The sequence below is a fragment of the Pezoporus occidentalis genome, unplaced genomic scaffold (assembly GCF_034315485.1).
Source record: "Pezoporus occidentalis ecotype Australia unplaced genomic scaffold, CSIRO_AGI_Poc_V1 ctg29, whole genome shotgun sequence".
Classification (NCBI taxonomy): domain Eukaryota; kingdom Metazoa; phylum Chordata; class Aves; order Psittaciformes; family Psittacidae; genus Pezoporus; species Pezoporus occidentalis.
This window is the reverse complement of record NW_026914829.1, coordinates 866,812-887,277: the sequence shown is the minus strand read 5'-3', so window position 1 is coordinate 887,277 and position 20,466 is coordinate 866,812. Positions and strand designations below refer to the sequence as shown.

The 20,466-nt window shown below is 41.4% G+C and overlaps 1 protein-coding gene across 12 annotated transcripts in view; it reads right to left on the bottom strand.

Moving 5' to 3' along the window:
* KHDRBS2 (KH RNA binding domain containing, signal transduction associated 2) overlaps positions 1 to 17,239 on the bottom strand; it is a 363,971-nt gene extending 346,732 nt beyond the window's left edge. For all 12 annotated transcript variants that reach the window (XR_009966189.1, XR_009966187.1, XR_009966191.1 and 9 more), the window contains exon 1: positions 17,008 to 17,239. Coding sequence is in view for 2 of the 12 variants with exons in the window: in XM_062626121.1 (XP_062482105.1) it covers positions 17,008 to 17,098 (91 nt within the window). In the remaining 10 variants the exon portion in view is untranslated. The remainder of the gene's footprint in view (positions 1 to 17,007) is intronic.
* Between the last annotated feature and the right edge of the window lie 3,227 nt (positions 17,240 to 20,466).

Sequence of the window (20,466 nt, the reverse complement as noted above, 5' to 3'; positions counted from 1 at the left end):
CAACAGTTTAAGGGTCAACAGCTTTTGTACTTTGCATGTAACAAAAACTGTTACTACGCATAAACAGGATTCAATAGGAAACACAAATATCAAACTAGATGTTCTCAATGCAATCTGAGCTAAAAGTGACCATATATCAGTCCAGAAAGATCTGGCAGCTACAATTTTTCAGAATTTGAGGAAAAAGAGAGTGGAACAAAAGCCATATATAATGTTGTTTTACATAAAACAGGGACTCGTACTGCCAGTTTTACTGAAGAGAATGCTTATCACAAGATGGCTGAATAAATTTTAGAATCATAGAATAATTAGGGTTAGAAAGGAGCTTAAGACCATCTAGTTCCAACCCCCCTGCCATGGGCAGGGACACCTCATGGTGTCATAGGACACTTGCTATATTAAGGTAAAACATTAAGGCCAAGCACTTTATAGACTTCAGGTAAAGACATTAGTATAAAAGAAAATTTTATTCTAAGTTTCCAAGATCATGATTTCTAAACAGAATATGCTAGAAGGCATATATGAACATAACCACAATGACAGATTACAGAACATTCATTGAAATTTATCAACCTAATATCTGCATTGAGGGAAACATTAAGGCTTTTAGCCCATGTCAAAAGTAAAGTCAAATGGAAAAACACCCTTACTGTTGTCACATTAAAAAAAAAAAAAAAAAATCATCTCTCTGGAATATCATGGACAAAATTATGATTTTGTTGACTGGGGGGGAGGGGAGGAGAGGAGAGAAAGGGGCAGGAGAAATTGAACCATAAAGATGCAAGAACTTTGGTTTTTTTCTAGATTACTGTTCTCCCTTTCCTGAAATAACCTAAGGAGAAGATGCTATTATTCATAGTATAATATGCTCCATATTAATTGTTTTAGTTTATTAATCTGCTGTATCTGACATGGAATATTCTGTAGTAAATTGTTGTTCAGTCATTTTATAGAGAAATATGGCTTAAGATAGATCTCAGACAATAACCCTTACAGTGGAAAAAAAATAATTAAATAATATTAAAAAAATGGCCTCTTAAAATGGTTCTGAAGTTCAATTCTGATCCCCAGTCAAGAGTGTTAAAGAATGAGACAAACAATGAAGAAAGCATCACCAAAAAAAAAAAAAAAAGAAAAAAAATTTTAGTAGTAAGGCTCACACTGCCAGAAACTAATGCAGGAATCTATCCCCCAGGATTTTAATTTATATGAGGAAATTAAAGTGAACAAACACCACAATATGACTCGGAGTGCTACATGTGGTCAAAATTTCATTTAAGTCAAACTTAAGTCAAACAAAGTCAAGCTCAAGCTCTTGTCTTCATCCAGCTCAATGCTGGGACAGACTACAACACACAGCATCACTTCTCCTATACCAAACCCTTGTTTTCTTGAGAAACAAACAAGAACATGTGAAAGGGAGGAGAGTAGCACTATACTGTTATGGATGGGAACACAGCTGAGAGTTCATTCCCACTAATGACAGAGACATAAAGTAAATGTTTTTGTCCAACTGTATTCAGTAGAGTAGTATATATGTTTATGCTCATTGTGACTGTTAGTCAGAAAGAGGCAGGAAAACACAGATGTGCAGCTGTCCATACTTGGCCACACCAGGGCAGCTGGCCAACATTCTCAGTGCAGACAACAGGGAGATCGTAAGAAACTGCAGGGCCCCACGAGTAAATAATTGCAGATCTGACATAAAGCAGATTGTTTTTCCAAGGGTATAAAAGCAGAATCCTCTTGTAGCCAAATCTGAAGCCTCACCTATGGGTGGACAGACCACAGTAGGAACTTTCCCTATTACTGGAGACTCCCGGCATCGGCTGCAACAGGGCTTCCCAGCTTGAAGTGTGGGCCTGTATGATGATTCGGTGGTAATTGGTGATGTATTTCTTTTTAATCTCTGTTCTCTCTATGCAGTAATAATTTGATGCATTGCTAATTTTCCTCTGTACTCCCTATATATAGATCTCTGATCTGCTTCGCTGTGCTTGTTTGCTATATGTATACATAGATATATATACACCTGATCTGTGTTACTGTGCTTGTGTGCTTTAATGTGTTTATTTGCTTTAGTGTGCTTGTTTAATAACCTGCACATATTAAACAGCTAGCATGTGGACATTTTGTAGCATACCCTGCCTGTTAGCAGAACTCCAAAAGGTAGACTGACCTACACAACCAGGGGAAGTAAGACTGCAGGGCTTTCACTGGTATACACCTGCCTCATGAGATACAAGCTGCACACATCTACACATCACTGCTAGCAACAGGAAGACAAACATTTTACCTTAAATTTCAGTTAGATGACACACTTCAACACTTCATGTTTCTGACATCCAGAGTAGAATCTACTAAGCAATCAGGGGGTGGGGAGAACAATCTTATTGTATTGTATCTTTTCCTAATTTTCATTCTACTACTTGGTTTTAAACCAGTGAATGAACCTGAATTACCATGTAATGAGTACTACTGCAAGTACTAGTGCTAGACAGAAAAGCTTTACAATAAATTGTACCACAGCCTTCCAATGCATCATGAAATGTGTATATATTTTTTTTATAATTACATAAGATGAGAAAATTAATGATTTAAGCTTAAATGACTCAATTAGAATCATTCCAGTTGTTTTCTTTCACCATGCAAGCCGGTAAAATGCAAAAACTGATATGCAAAACAATCTTACCTTGAAATTGCCACTCAAGATCCCTTTTTTAATTCATTGCTTTATGCAATCTTTTTATGATTTGCAGTTTGAAGCTGGTTTTTATCACCTTTAAATTATTGATTTTTTTTTGCAGTTTACCGATAGCACAAAAATTTATTTTAAAGACAAAGGACAGTTTGCTGCTTGGGAATTGGTGCTCACATCACTGAAGATTGCTGCTCACATCACTGAAGACTGCTGCTCTCTCATCTGCTGCAGATGCCACAGCTGAACACCTTCTCAGTAGGATCTCAGCATATCTAACCTTTCTTTTGTGAAACTCCAGAAGACTGGACAAAACACCATCATCTCACCCTGAGAACTTAAGTTATTCTAGGTGTGGTAATACACACTTTGAACCGTATTTCTGTTGGAAGATGAATTATATTTAATATAGGGATACATCAGAATGTTTGAAAATTCCAGCACCTGAGTTAAGTATATCTCTATGGACGCAAGACATACAGCAGTCACTAGTCCTGTAACAGTCTGCCTTGAAGTATCCATCACCTCAAGAATACCATCATCTTTTCAAAGCAGCCTTAGCAGTGCTACACTGAATTATCCACGCACTGGGGGCAGACACAGGGTCATGGCCTAAAACATAAGTAATCAACCAACAGAAGTAAAGATTCTTCCGTAAGATAGTGCACTATTTTACTGCTACTGTATTATATGCACAACTGTTTTGGGGTAGAAAAAAATATGTATACACCCAGTAACTACTCATCTGTGTGCATGGATAAGGAGAACATGTAGCAAGTGAGGTATACCACTTTGATCAAAATTATGCACTTTAAAGAAGAAATAAAGTATCCAATTTAATTTCTGTTCTGATATCTTCCATGTGCTCTGCTTCATCTTTCCGAGTTCCCCCTTCCAACCAGTTTTCCCCTCTTCTAAACATACGTTATCCAGTTACTTGCCATTTCCCCCACCATAATGCATTCTACTCAACATTTCTGACATCCTTCTCCAGTAAAGCTGCCACCTTTACTTCCAGCTCAAGTCTCCTGTGAAATAAAATCAGATCACTTCCTTCTCTTCACACTACTTCTGAGGATAGGAGAAGAGTGTAAAACAGAATGAAAGTGGCTGAGGGTGTGAATTACTAATTATACCAGCTGCTTAGAGAAAGACTGAGGGAGGCATCAGTTACAAGGGGAAGGCTATGCAAAGGAGCAACCTGGAAAAGCAGCACTGAAATAGCAGAACGTGGACAGTCTCTCTCATCTGTAATAAGACCACTGATATAAATGAATAGAAGTCCAAGTTCAAAGCTCACAGCACTAGAACAATTCAGAGTCTGAAGGCTCTACTACAAAAGCAAAGACAGAAACTCCATATTTATCACTTCAATCTGTTCACTACAAGAAGATCTCCATTGCTGTTTAGTATAAAATGGGTAGCATTATAGATAATAGATGGTTGTGTTTAATTACTGCATAATTTAATATATACAGTAGACATGTACAGTGTGCTGTCTCTGACCACATAAAACGGAAAAGTATCAAAATCATATCACTTTTCACAAAAGCTTTTCAGGAACAGTTAATCTTGATTTAGATTTTTCTTAAGTAACAGCATTTTCAAATGCTTATTAGCAGCTACTTTTATCTAGCCATTATAACTAAATAAGGGTTCATTAAAAGCTTCCAGAAGTCCTTAGGTTCAATATTTCAAGCTTTCACCAGTTTTAGACCTAAACAGAACATTTTACACCTGTTAATCCAGAATTTAATTCTTCCCTTCATTAATATTCTCTGAATCATTTTCTGTCTCTTATAATCTTTCACTTTCTTTTTCCTCTCCTTTTTCCACCCTTCCTGCATTTTCTGTTACTTTTCCCCTAGTTGTCATTCTCTCCATTCTAGTTTTACATTGTCTATAAAAAAAACTTTAAGGGCTGTGAGAAGAGACAGAGGTGAACTGTCAAGAGCTGGAAAGTTACAGCCAAAAGTTGGTATTGGCATCTGATCATATAAAACAAACAAAAAAAAAAAAGAAAGAACAAAACACTATCTCAGTCTTTGTCGCAGTGGGAAAAAGTCTTCTTTTCTCCCTTGCACCTGGTGTATAATTCCTGATTGTTCATACACTGTGAGGCAGTGTCCTAGGTTCAGCAGTAGCAGTCATTTTTCTCCTTCTTAGTAGCTGCTGCAGTGCTGTGTTTTTGACTTTCAGCCTGGGAACAGCGCTGATAACATCAATATTTTTAGTTGCTGCTCAGTAACGTTTACTCTGACCAAGGACTTTCTGAGTCTCATGCTCTGCCAGCAAGGAGGGGAAGCTGGGAGGAAGCAGTGACAGGACACCTGACCCAAACTAGCCAAAGAGGTATTCCATACCACAGCATGTCATGCCTAGTATATAAACTGGGGGCAGTTCCCTGGAAGGGCTAGATCACTGCTCGGATTGGGCTGGGTATCAGTCAGCAGGTGGTGAGCAGTTGTATTCTCTTCCCTTGTTATTTCCCTTATCATTATTACTATTGGTGGTAGCAGCAGTGGTTTGTGTTATGCCTTAGTTATTGGACTGTTCTTATCTCAACCCATGGGAGTTACATTCTTTCAATTCTCCTTCCCATCCCTCCATGAGGGGGGGAGGAACAGAGGGAGGAGTGAGTGAGCAGCTGCATGGTACTGTGTTGCTGGCTGGGCTTAAACCACAACAGGCAGCAAGATTATTTTCATGATGAACAGATGGTTTGTGTATTCTAACAAGCTGGTTCTGTAGGAACACCTTTTTGTCATGCACAACCCAACATAAACTATTACGTATTCAGGTTACCTCACAGTTTAGTCTTCCAGAATAAAAGAAGAGTAACAAAATCAGTAACGTGAGCACCAGTTTTCCCACATTCCCTGGTGACTCATGGATCCCTTTTCTACTAATCACTAAAGCATTTGTTACAGGATTTTGCACAACCTGATCCATTCGTGTTTACACTGAATCATTTGCAGTAAGCAAAGAACAAACCAACCATCCCAGTAACAGCAGCAATGCAGCATCTGGAAGACCCCTACCGAACAAAATAGAATTAGAACAAGTTAGAGGACATTCTGCAATAGTGTATTTACAGAGACAGAACAAAGATATTGTTAAATAGGAATGTGTAGGAACTGGAAAAAAAAACGTCCACATAATGTAAGAATTAAGCATGGCAGATTAACCATCTGTAGCTTTTAAGCATAACAATAAATGGATGTAGATGAAGATAAATACAAGAATATATGAGTATATGAGTATAAGAACTTCTAACTTTTACAATGGGCTAAAGTAAAGCCCACTACTTTGCATACAAGTATTAGTGAAATAAATGCAAGTATGTATCTGTGAGAAAGCCACATCTATTAGATACCTCTCCAGTCCTATGGATACACCAGGCTAATAACTACCATTTACCAAAATTAGCTCTTGATTTTCCTGCTGAACTGAACACAGGGAGGGAAAAAGGTCTCTTGGAATTCTCCTTCACTTCATCATTCTTTAATTTACCTTTCAAACTTCAAAGACAGTAAATCACTTCAGAGTTTGGTGATGCTCATTTCAGTAGAACTGGGGAAAAATCAATTTAAGTTGCAAATTTGAAAGTCAGGTTGCCAGCTTTCCTAGCTAGCAAATTAGCACAGTCCTAAGTATTTAGGAAAAATAGTGTCTCACTCCCCAGCTGAACTCATGTTCTGACCCCAGAGGATATGTGGCCCAACCCCCAAAGACACCAAGTTCTTACTGCAATCTCAAAAAAGACAAAAATGGAAGAAATTGATCTGCTTAAAAATACTCGGAAAAATCATGCCTACATTATAGCAACTACGGAGCATAAAAATTTACACAATGAAAGACAAGAAGGTAACTCTCAATTTTTCCACAAGCCATTTTCAAAACATACGCACACAGTCCCCGATTTCATAGCAAGTTCTTTAACTTCAAGCGTTTGAAAGACAGCTTTGAAACATACACTTGAATCCTAGGGAACATTAAACTAGGGGTACATGCAAAGAGAGGATTTGTTTTTCTCCAGTGATCACACCTCCCAGGAACTATTTTTTCTCCAATTTGTAATGCTGCTCTTTGGAAGTTACGGATTATGAGCCAGGGGAGTTGATCCCTCCTTTTGTTTTTTGCTGAAGACTGCCTTCACCAGTTAGCAAATCTAAACTGCTTCTATTATCAAAGTAGTAGAATTATTTTCCTTCCAGATCCAAAGCAGAGGCAAGAAGGAGGAATGAAGATTTTAATGTATCTCTTACAGACCAGCATGAAGTATTACTTTTCCCAATAGCTACATCAATTCCCAAAATTCAAAGTATTTTATAAATCAAAAGCTTCTGAGGTTTACATCTTTTGGTGCAACCTTTACAAGAAACAGAAGCTAGAGCATCTGATGAACACTTCAGCGCGTGCAGAGAAATTCAAAGGCAGCAGTGACCTGCCCTGTGTCTTTCAGGCTTTGGATCATGCTAGCCCAAGAACAAACAGGAATACTCATTTCCAGCTGAGTGTTTGAAGTTTTAAAGATGTCTTTGGTTACAGCACATGCAGCCATCAAAACTTTGTATTACATTATTTAAACGTGGATGATCTTCAACATCACAATATTAACTATTATAATTTCACTTGATAAATTTTTTAGTATTCAAATTGAAATATTCCATTTTAACAGCAAAACTTGTAAAATCAGTTATTCCATGAGGTTTGTGGGGGTTGAGTGGAGTTATTAATCTGCTGAAAGCCTTAGTTAACTTTTCTTCATAGTTTTTATTAGTTCTAGTCCTTTTTAGGATTAGGAAATAGCTGTACTCATTTCCAGCAGGATTCTAATTAAAATATAACACAATTTACAGAGGACTGTAATAACCAGGATTATTTTTGCCTGCAAATTTAAAAAGAATGATTTTGTATTAAAAGTAGTAATAGTACACGTTTCTTACAAAATACTTTTCACTTAGATATCTCAAAGATTAGAATGAAATTCAGCATTAGTCTACATCTTAAAGATAGAAGTTTTAGAATTTACTCACTGAAGGTATATTGTACAAGGAAGAAACAGATCAAAACTCCGTATACTAAGCACCTTAAACCTTTACCAGAGTATCACCATTTTCCATTTCTGTGGTCAGACTGCAGAGTCCTTATTTGTTTATACAGCCAGAGACTGCACTGTAGCATCATTAAAGTTCCCCAATTTACTTACTTCATTTTAAAAATTCTCTGCTTCCTTACTTATTCTGATAGGGGGTGTCGTGGTTTAAACCCAGTCAGGTAGCTTGTTCACTCACTCCCAGTGAGTGGTGCCGAGCTGACAACAATCGAGGTCCGTGTCCGTCTCCCCCCCTGCCTCCCCGCACCGGGGCTCTCCCTTTCCCCGCTCCCGGAGGAACGGGGAGGAGGATCGAGAGAGTGCAACTCCTACGGGTTGAGACAAAAACAGTCCAGCAACAAATCACCACCGCTACTATCAGCTACAACAATGATAAGGGAAAATAACAAGGGAAGAGAATACGATACCACCGGCCAAGAGAAACGAGCTCCACCCGGAAACCCCTGTCCTTCCGGGTCACTCCCAGTTACCCCTCACCCCGGGCATGACGTGCTGTGGTATGGAATACCTCTTTGGTCAGTTTGGGTCAGGTGTCCTGTCTCTGCTTCCTCCTGGCCTCCCCTCCTCCCTGGCAGAGCATGAGGCTCACAAAGTCCTTGGCCAAACCTAAACATCCTTGTTATCAGCTCTGTTCCCAAGCTGAAAGTCAAAACACTGCACTGCACCAGCTACCAAGAAGGGGAAAAATGACTGCTACTGCTGAACCCAGGACATTATCCACCCCTTATTCCATACCATTCACGTCATGCTCAGATCCCACATTTTCAATATACCATCACTCTTATCTAAGTGCATGGACCAGTAGCTATAAAGCTGCTGAATCCATCTGGTCCATGATGTCAGGCTCCATCTCTTGTAACAGTCTTCCAGAGCAGGAGAGACTGTGTGCAGTGTTCACACTCGTGAATAACCTGGGCAATAGTGTCCATTGCTAAGTCCACCCCTCGATCATGAGTCCATCTCTATGTTGCATCTCGGCTCTGATGGCCTGAAGTGCCATGGGCCCACCAGGCTTAAAATAATTCACTGTCCAATTAAGCAGTTTCTGCAGCTTGTTGCTGGGGACTCCATACAGCTGCCTTCCATCTCCGACGCTTCCAAAGCACTGGAGGGGCCCAGTGGACTACATAGTTGCCCATACTGTCCCACACACCCTGCCACTCATGGCTGTCCAGCCTCAGGGAAAATCTCTCGGTCCTCCTACATCGTCGTTTGACCCCAGACAAGACCCAAACCTGAATCTGCTTAACTCTTGAAATCAGTAGTGGGTAAAACACACTCTGTATGCGTGTTAGCATGGTGATTCCCATCACCATCAGCAAACAAGTCTCAACAGCATTAAAAGGCCATTCAAAAAATTCAAAACTCTCAAATGTAAATGGTCTGGGGGGACGACTAGGAGGGTAAAAGGATGTCTCCTTCCCAGGTTGAGCACCTGAGAAGGAGAAAAAAGATGTGTAATTGCTAAGCACCTCCATCATATACCTCCCAAAGTATAAAGGTGGTGACCACACTGGGAACATAAGCCAGATCAATTTCATGATCAATGATTCTATTGTATTACAAGTCATTACCATAAAGTACAATGGGATAAAAACCTTAGCCCAAGCCCCATACTTGAAAAACACTAATACAGCAAGTACCGGATGGACGTAAGATATCATATACTGAAACTGTGAGATCAAGAGGAACAACCTTGAGAGCCAATAAATCAGCATTGTGACGAGTGACTATCAATCCAGTCAGATCTGTTCTTATCTCAACCCTTCGTGCCCCACGTTGGGCGCCAAAAAGAACTGTTGTGGTTTAAACCCAGTCAGGTAGCTTGTTCACTCACTCCCAGTGAGTGGTGCCGAGCTGACAACAATCGAGGTCCGTGTCCGTCTCCCCCCCCCGCCTCCCCGCACCGGGGCTCTCCCTTTCCCCGCTCCCGGAGGAACGGGGAGGAGGATCGAGAGAGTGCAACTCCTACGGGTTGAGACAAAAACAGTCCAGCAACAAATCACCACCGCTACTATCAGCTACAACAATGATAAGGGAAAATAACAAGGGAAGAGAATACGATACCACCGGCCAAGAGAAACGAGCTCCACCCGGAAACCCCTGTCCTTCCGGGTCACTCCCAGTTACCCCTCACCCCGGGCATGACGTGCTGTGGTATGGAATACCTCTTTGGTCAGTTTGGGTCAGGTGTCCTGTCTCTGCTTCCTCCTGGCCTCCCCTCCTCCCTGGCAGAGCATGAGGCTCACAAAGTCCTTGGCCAAACCTAAACATCACTATCAGCTCTGTTCCCAAGCTGAAAGTCAAAACACTGCACTGCACCAGCTACCAAGAAGGGGAAAAATGACTGCTACTGCTGAACCCAGGACAGGGGGCAATGATATTCCTAACCCTGTGCTACAATATACATCCAAGAAATGAAAAATGCAACATGAAGAAAAGATGAATACACACCTTCACTTTTTTTTTTAATTATGCATGCTTTATTAACACCTCAAATTCTTGAGGGAAAACACCTATTTATACTCAAAAGTTTTTAAAATAAAAATGTGCATTTGAGATCAGCCATGACCATTTTTCCTTCAAATTCAGCAGTCTGTTGAAGAAATGAGATTTAAACTAAAACAGTTGTTTGGTTGTTTTTGAAAAGGCACTCTTACCCTGAACCAAAGTGCCAGGTAACTGCAGTGACCCTGCAGGTCAAGAAAACACTTTTTCATCTAGGCAGAATGTTTAGCCTACATAACAGCTGCAAGGCACAGCCTGTGATATATTCCTATTTTAATAAAACTTGGAGAGGAACTACCAAACAACATATATATTGTTGTGTTCTAAAACAAGACCCAACACATCTCATACTTTGAGTTTGAAACCTGTGTCCCGAGATGTCATGGAGGAACCGTTTTGCTCTTATGGCATTGCTTTGGTGAGCTAGGTGGATATTCAGCCTTTCCTGACTTACCCACTGGTCACTACTGATCATATCAAATTTTATAGACTATTCAATAGCCCAGCATGCTAGAGAAAATCTGGTTATCAGACAATATATACTGTCTGCATATTGCTTAAAGGAGAAGAACCATGCATTCGATGCACAAAACTAGATGTATCTGTTAGGCCAGACTAGCCCTTTCCCAGAAGGTGCTAGGAAATGAAGTTCTATTTTGGCATATGGAGCCCAATCATGCCACCTCCTGGTTAGAAATGGCCACTCTATTTCACACATTACACAGGTGTTCAAGTGCTGGGGAAGCTAACGGTTGACTGAGATTTTCTACTCAGCTACCCACCTTTTATATATGTATATGCATACATACATATATATGTTTGTAACAGCTGGCAGATTACCCTCCAACAGCTTTTGATACATATTCTTTGATATGTTTTATATATATATATTTTTTTTTTTTTGAGGCATAAGGGAAGAGATGGATGATTACAGTATGTGTTCCCTGAACTAACACACTAAGGAGATTAAGAATGAAAGAAATTTACTAAAGTAATTCCCAGAACAAACAGAAAACACTTCTCCTTCCAAGAAAATATTCATGATGCCAAAAAAGAGCACACTGTTGATGAGGCCATGGCTATACAGATAAGCCTCTGCAAATGGCCTTTGACTTTCCCTTTAACAGTAGGTACTAAATTCTACTATTTGCACTGAATTGTGTCGTAAGCAGGCTCCACAGATTCAAATAATAGCACCATTTAAAGAGTGAACCACACAAGAGTATCAGAATCTAACCTTCAGTTAATGCATTTATATTATTCCCTCTTTGCAAGAGAATTTACTGTTTCAAAGTACCTGTTTTCTAAGATCACAGATCAAATGGTCCTAAGGTGCTTCAGATGTCTGAAAGGGTTTTTATTATTTTTCTTTTTAATCTCTTTCTTTTTTCCTGCTCTTAAGCAAGCCCACCTTTTATGACTAACAACTTAGGGTCATAACATTTACAAAGGTTGCTTTGTTATATTCATTCTAACATTTTATAGCACTATTATAGTAATATTTTATAGTATTTTGTTTTCCCTAAATCTGTTTATCACCTGGGATCCATCTGCATCACATTCTGCAAAGCATAAAGCACTTCCTAAGATTATGAACACATACCATGTTGTCACAGCATGATGTATCAAAAAAAAAAAAAACACTTTAGAAAAACAACTTAAAAATCAAAATTCTGTTCTAAAGCCTGCAGTATATTCTCCTGATTTTCATGATTACAGAGATATTAGCTACATCAGTCAATATATTATATTTGTGTAAGGTGTAAGGATTGCCTGATAGCACGCTAATGGCAACAGGAGATTCCCATTAGCTTTAGTGAGCTTTCAACCGAGTTTGTAATGCACATCACTGCATTACATAAATTTTAAGTACCTTGTATTCATCTAGAGCTTGCACGGATATTACTCCCTTTTTATTGAAAAGGATTCAAATGACAGATACGTAAACCTAGTTTCTATTGAAACCAAAGTATCTAAAATACATGCTCTAAACATGAGTGTATTTCCCAAGTCAGTCTTCCAGTTATTTACACTGCATTCCTTGGGGCAGCAAAGTACACAATGATTAATACAAACTATTTTGTGAACACGGATTTCTTCTCACCTGATATAAACATCAGGAAAAAAGAAACCATAAGCAGAAAACTGACTGCTCACAGATTAATATTAATATCTAATGTATTAGTTTGTGCTGTCTAATCGATTTTGCAAGTATATTCTCTCAAGTAGTTTTCAATGGAAAATTTTATAAAAATTAAAAAGTAGCAGAGGCCTGACTTTAGCAGGACACAGGCTTGACCAACAGCTTTCACATCTTGGGCCAAGGATGACTGTCATATTCCAAATTGCTATATGAAAATTATTTGTCTTGGCAATCTTATTATTGCCAGGTTTTAATAGAAACATACACTTATTAACTAAATCTGCCTTCTTATATGAAAAACAAATCTCTAGAAGTCCAAAGAAATCCAAAACCCACATAAGCCAACATGTTAGTTGAAATCCTGAACATGAAACAAAATGAATTTCCATTACATCAACAGTTTTCAGACTAGAACATTTATTGCATGCTTGTATGAAAGACTGTACTAATGCTTATTGAGTGTACAGGCTAAGCAATTATATACATTTTGAATAATCATGTTCTGTCCTATAAGGAGCTTTATGACACTGAGCTGTATGAGTCTAATTGACACGACTAGAGGTTTAACAAACTCGTGCTATGCCACGTGGAATAATCTAGGGACTTAAGATAAAAGTTAAAGGCCTGATTCTTAATTGCCTTCCAAATGCCAAAATGAAAGTATGAGGTCAATTGTACTGTCATTACATAGAGAAATTAGCTACCTCATTACCCAAGTAATGCTGATATTTCCACGGGGAGAGCTGATCTTACTTTGGCCAGCTCTTCATGTTTATATTACAAAATGCAGACCTAGCTTTAATAACATAGTATGTAAGACAGTCCAAAGCCACACACATATAAATATACAGACATACATAAAATCTTGTTTGCTCCAGAAGTATATAGACAATTAGCTGACACTTCAATTTATTAAAAATAACACTGATATAAAACAAGTTTTGAACTCCAAAACAGTTCTAGCTGGTTGTAGCTTTCTATGCCATCTACACCTTCACTACTGAAGTCACACATTTATATTTATATTCATAATCATAGACACCTAACGCAAACTGATATTTACATAGATGCAAAAATAACACACATAAGCAGTTCATTAGTTACCATGGTAAGAAGTAGCTCTAGAATGGAGAACCTCTCAGTTGTCACTGGAACTTTAGAGCTTGCTGCGGCATAAACACAAATACAAAAAGTCCTGCTCAACAACAAGTTCTTCACTTCTGGTATTTTTCATCTGATCAAGCCTTATCTGACATCATGCATTGATCAGAATATCGCCTGGCTAGAAGCAATACAATTTTGCCTAAGAAAATAACTATCTGTAACCAGTTTATAGTAAAATCATTTACAATTATCCATGGAACAGTGTAATCCTTCCAGTGACTGTAGTCTGGTGCACAAAATAGTTCAGTTAATACAGAAAAACTCTCTGCATGTTCTTTAGAGTTCTGCTACGTATTAGAACAGGTCTTTTGTTTTCATTGCTGATTAGATTATACTATAACAATAGTATAATATTCTAATATATGATGTGAGGTGTCGCTACCCATGGCAGGGGGCTTGGAACTTAGATGTCCAACACAAACCATTTTATGATTCTATGACTTCAGTAGATTTTCCATTTCTAGTAGTGTAATAATCATGTAGGAAACACTTCTGTATGAAACAGGTAATGACCCAAGGGGAAATAAAATATCTTCCAATTAAGGCACTATATTAATCATTTAATGACTGGGTTAATTTTCAGAATCCAGCACAGGTTCCCCTCACTGATTTTTTTTTTTTTTTTTAAAGAGAAATTCTTTGTTTATGGGTTTACACTCTGTATCTAAGATGGTACTAGCACGTCTTAGATACACATTCCTTATCTTTCTTTGTGTTGCTTGGCAAGTACACAAAATCTCTGCCACAGGAAACGTCCCTTTTCTGTGGGTTTCACCACACAACACACCATGCAGGCTCTAACCCAAATAATGGCTAAAGTAAATAATTTCTATTGATCCCTCAGTGGTGAGGGGTAAATAGCTACCAATTCAAGCATGTACCTGACACAGGTCAGCTTGTAGGACATAGACTATTATATTACAAACATAACTTATTTTAAAGGTAACAAATTACTTAAGTACACCAAAACACACAAGGAAAAAGAATAAATCAAGCAAACAACAAAAAACAGAGACAAGATGGGGTCATATCTTTATGAAAAAAATACAGTATCATAAACTGAAACATATTTCTGGAACGCCTATCACTTGTGTGCCCATCTGCAGCTTTAGACAGCAGCATGTCTCTTCTCAACCTCAGGTTCTAGCAACACACATGAAAAATCACAGCACTTTCAAGTCAGCATGAATGCCTGAGGCTTTCGACTCTGAAGCAGAAACCTTCAAATCCACACTTAGGCATTTTATACAAAACCTACTGGCAATCAAGAAAGCTTAGTATACCAGAAAAATAACACCTGGCTGCTATTTTTATATATGTAGTTGAGCGTACATTGCATTTTAAAGAAAAGAAATCCAGAGTAGGGAAATAATGCTTTGTCTCAGACATATGCCAGAAATACAACATCACGGAGGTCCTTGCACCACAGACCCATGTTCTTTGGGCATTCAGAAAGAAAAATAAATCTGCCAGTTCTATACATTTCCCTTCTATTTATATCCAGCAGCAATGAGCACATTAATTCTTGTTTCCTTAAAGTAGCTATACTCTTAACTTGATGAAACTGTTTTAATAGCCATCATATATTAGGCTCCAAAATGAATCTCTAGAAAGCTTAACAGATGGTGTTTTGAAAGATAATGCCAGGTATCTGGTGTGAATCTGACATTAGCATTCCCTACAGCCAACTCACCTTCATCTTTTAAAAATCCACTAGAACACATGCAGTCCTCCCTATACTAAGAAGGAATGAGAAAACTAATCACTTATTCGATCTCAGTTGTCCAAAATACAATTTACAAACAGACTTGATCCCTAGAAACACCTATTTTATTCCCTGTTTTTAACTTTGCACACTTTCGATTTTGTCCTTCATGCATTTTCCTCCTTCCTCATGCATACAAGCACACACTCTCAGTAGATACCTCCCCCCTCTGGGAAAAGACCGAACTGCAAGGTGCAAAAAATACATCCCTCCAATAAGGACTTTCTTTGTCATATGTTTATTAGAAAAACAACTGTGAAAAGTAGCGTGGCTGACCCTTCGGCAGCAAGGTAGCTATGGCAAAAGTGTGCTAAATGTGTCGGTATTCATACTGAATTTCCAAGCTATAAAACAGAAGCACTCAAACAAAACCCGGACTGAGTATCTTCATTCACAGTCAACAGTAATTACATAGACTGATGACAAGACACAGACAATTACTGCTGCCAGTCCAAGTTTTAATCCATTACGAGTTTCCTTAAGATATAACAGAACTTCGGAAATTATTCACCACCTCTGAATGTGCATTTAATTTGTGACTTTGTCAAGGGCCTAACCATTTCTTTGCGCTAGCTTCCATCAAGTGTTTGATAGGTTGTCCTCATTTATGTGCTGTTCTTTAATACTTTTTTTACATTAGTTTCCAAGTTTAACAAGGATTCTTGAAGTTACTATTATATACCTCAGAAGAAACAGAAGTATAAACAGAAATTACTGGGTTACACTTCTGCAGGAATTTAAATGCTGTACCACAAGGCCTGCACCCAGTTAACTATGTTGAGTAGATACAAAAAGATAACTAAATGATAAACTTTTTTCAAGAATCTCCAGTAGAACTAGCTCACATAAAGCAAGGAAAGCAGAGTAAATTAAGATGAACACAAAATTGTTACAAGCAGCAGATTCTGGATCCTCATACGATGCCAAGAGAAAGTGCTCAATGTCCTGGATGAAACAGTGTCATGAAATTGATAAGCCATATCCAATCAATGCTTGACATTGTGCAGTCAACTAGAACAGTGTCCCATTAACGGCACAATAGCATTACCATGTAGACCGTATTACTTCAGCATGGGAAAGAAGAAATAATGAGTTTAATGAGAAACCAGCGCCTGCCTTTGTCCAAATAAGACCGTGAAGTACGGAAGCCCTTCCCGCAGCGGGCAGCCAAGCACAGCGGAGGCGGTGGACCACCACCGAGCAGCCAGGGCAGCCCGCTTCCCAAAGCGAGGAGCAGAGGCACACGCTCGCTGCCAGCTGAGGCGGCCACAGCAGAGCCCCGTCTGACGGGCTCCCCCAACAAGAAGCCCGGCGCAGCGTCCGGGACCACACAAGCCCCACGAACTGCCGCTGTCCGGCCGCGGGCAGCTCCGCGCCTCGCCTCGCCTCGTCCACGCGTAACCAGGTCCCCGCTCGCGGGCCCGTCTCAGCGCCGAGACTAGGGGGAGCGGGGCCGCGACGCCCGGCCCGACGCCAGCACGGACACACGAGTTCCTAAGCTGGCGCCCAGCCACGGCTGCCGTGCGCCGACACGAAGAGTGGCCCGCGCCCCGCACCGGGGTAGAGGCGGGGCGGCGGCGGCCGCTGGGCCCCTGCGAGCGGAGCCTTACCGTCTGCCAGGAGGCGCATCGCGTGAACAAAGGAGGGATCCAGGCTGTCCTTCTCGGCCATCAGCTCGGGCAGGTACTTCTCTTGCTCCATCGCCTCGCGGCCGCGGCGCCTGGACACGCCGGGCCGGGCTGCGCGGCCGCCGGCTCGCTGCGCGCCTCCGGTCGGCTCCTCGGCGCTCGCCCTGCTCGTCTCGCCGCTCGCAGGTGCACCGCCCGCCCGCCCGCCACTCCCGCGGCGGAGCGCTGCCCTCAGCGGCGCCGCCTCCGCCGTCCCCTCGCGCCGCGCGGAGCGGGTGGGGGCGGGGAGGGCCGTGCGCGAATCAGTGCCTGCCGCCGACCGCGAGCCTTACTCCGCCTTTACACCCCCGCCTCCCGCCACTGAGAGACCCTCACCCGCCTTAACTAAGGAGGCGGGGCCACGAGCACCACGCCCTCCGGGCGCTCCCATTGGTAGCTGCGCCCCGGCAGGCGGGGGCTCACACGGGGGACTCCCTGCGCCATAGGCTGTCGGCAGGCGGGCCGCCCCGTGGCGGTAGGTGCGGGGCTGGAGTGCGTTAGGGATAGTGTGTGTGCGTGTGTGTGCGTGTGTGTGCGTGTGTGTGCGTGTGTGTGCGTGTGTGTGCGTGTGTGTGCACCCACCTGCGTGCGGCTCAGCGCCGGTGCGCCTCTGCCTGGCGGTGGCGGGGCGCGCTCCCGCGGCGTGCGGTCTCGGGTGTGCAGGTGTGACTGTGCTCGTGGGAGACCGAGCGCGCGTGTCCCGGGGCACGTGAAAGTGCGTGCGGCGGGGTGTGCCGTGCCGTGCCGTGGCGCGATGTTTGGGTGCTGCGGCTGCGCGTGGGTTCGTGCTCCTGCGCAGTCTCGCGCGTGTGTGAGCGCGCGCCTCGGCGCGTGCACGCCCGCTGATTCTTGCGTGGGCCTCGGTGCCCACGCTGCGCGCGTGTTGTGTCTGCGGCGCGACACCCGGTGCGCGTGCCGGGAGGCGCGCGGTGCACTTCCCTTGTGGCGCCGTGCCTGCAGCGGCGTGCGCGGGACCCCCACCCGGCCGCCCAGCACCGCCCAGCTGCTGGGCGCTGTCCGCGGTGCTGAAGCCGCGGGCGGGGCCGGAGAGCGGTGCTGCCCGCTGCTGCTCTCTGCTACCCGCTGCCCTCCCTCCCCGCGGCCCCCAGGAAGCTCGGAGCGCCCTCCCCGAGCTCCGCCGCTCTCCTCCGCTCGCCAGCTCTCCGGTAACGGGGTGCCGCCCCGGTGCTGGAGCTGCCAGACGGCGTCTCCGCCGAGGGTGTAATCAGATCATCAGCGATAGGGCACGGCGGCTTCAACAGCGCCCCAAACGGAACGTGTTCGCCTGCGGCTGCTGCTCGGTGGCCCGCAGTCCTGAGGGGAAAGGGCGATCGCCGCCGGAGAATGCCGTTCTGCCCTGTCAGGCAGGAGTAGCTCTCGGCAGCCCCCGCGGCCCCACATCACGGAATTAAAGCTACTGTGCAATTAGAGTGTGTACACTTGAAGTAAATAAAATTGATTTTATTTAGAATTTAGCTTGTGGTATACATTTACTATAGTTTGTATTTATCCAGGATTTCCCCCAGACAATTTAGTAACCTAGTTTGATTTTGAGGGTAAACAAATGGTGCTTAACTCATCTTAAGCTGTTAAAACTTCATTTGTAGGACCTCAAGAGCAAACAGTCAACCACACAACATGGTGTGTTATGTATAATCCCCATGTGAAATTCTTTCTTTGTACTAACCACTATGACTGCTAACTTAATATTTATTCTAATGAAACAAATGGTTGCTGGAATAATAAACCTGTAAGTCACCTGCTATTATTCATCTCAAGATTTATTCTTTTTTTGTTGTGGTGGTGTTTGTATAATTTTTTGTAATTTTTTTTCTTGGCAGAGAATGAAAGAACAAAGAAAGGTAAAAATCAAGACAGAAACTCTGTAAGGACATCCACAGGTTTTGAAGACATTGCACAGCCATTGCATAAATATTTGGTCTGTGATGTTTTCAAAATCCTAAGATACATGCAGGCAACCTTTACACAATTTCCACTCAGCATGAAGATAATTGAGAGACTAGATAGGTTTACAAGAATATGTAGAGAATGTCACTGACCAATGTGTTATTGTATAGGATTTCCAGGGGCAGAGAATAAAATACCTGAGAACTAAGTTCCCTGCTGAGAAAGAGTAGCAGCAGGAGAGCAGTTGATTTCAGCAAACCTGTGAAACGCTTAAGAAGCAGAGAAGACTGATAGCAAAATTGAAAGGCTTACCTGGCACTCAGCTTTTACTACAAATTGGGTATGGGGATAAAGGGAAGACATAAGTCCTCCTAAAAAAAAAAAAAAAACAAAAAAACAGAAAAAAAACTAAAATAAAGCAAATAGAAGGATAGAACTAAGATATTTTATTAATAATTTACCCTGATTCATTTTACTGCATGAATAACGTTTTTTCTTTCCCGTTTAACACTGTAACAAGAAATGGCACACTGTTTGCAACACAGCTCAGGAGTGTCTTGCTTGAGAGATCACCTCTGTCTTCAGATCATACTTCTATGGCTCTGTTCGTTACAGTAAGCCAGGCTAGTGCCCCTTCATTCAAAAAGAGAGAAGAATGGTTATTGATAGGTGTATTCTCGTAAAGGACCTTCAAGATGAATCTGAGCCATCCTCACTCAAAAGCAATCCTGGTCTGGTAGCTTTTGAAACTTGCCATACCGTCATGTATATGGAAAATGAGTGTTGGGGGCTTTCCATTTTGGGCATTAGAAGAATAGTGTTACTTTACTCTGTTTAATTGTGCTTAACCTACTTATATCATAGGAAGCTTTGATTTAAACACCTTTGTTTGCAAGTGCTACATTCATCAAACTCATTTTTTTCTGATTAAAAGAGTAGAGAGCAGATTTGCTTCCACATCTTTTTACAGCCAACTAGACAGAGACAAGTTTCCTGTAAGTTCATTTTTCAAAAGTTATAAAGTTAAATTGACTTTCAGTGATACTTAGTCTTCAAAGCAATTGCAATGCTTTTCTGAATTTTACCTTATACCTCATTAAAAAAAAAGAAAAAAAAAGGCATTAAAATCTGTCAGACAGGAAATATAGACCTCTAATGACATCAAGCATGACTTCATTGCTAGTTGGAGATCTTTTTTTTTTCATAGCTACTAAAAACCAAAGACACATTTTACAACTTTTTAGTTTCAAGTGTCAAGCCATATTAAAGTTTATCTGTACTTTATTTTCTTATAAGTCTGATAGTGAAGTGGATCACAGTATATCAGATTATAGCTTGTTTGAAGACGGAACATGTAATAATCTTTGTGTATTTTTACCACTGCCAACTAAATATATGTGTACTATCATGTAGCACTGAAGTCAAAAGGCAGTAGAAGCCAACAATTGCAGGAAAATCTCCCAACTTTCCAAATGCTTATTTAAAAATTATGAA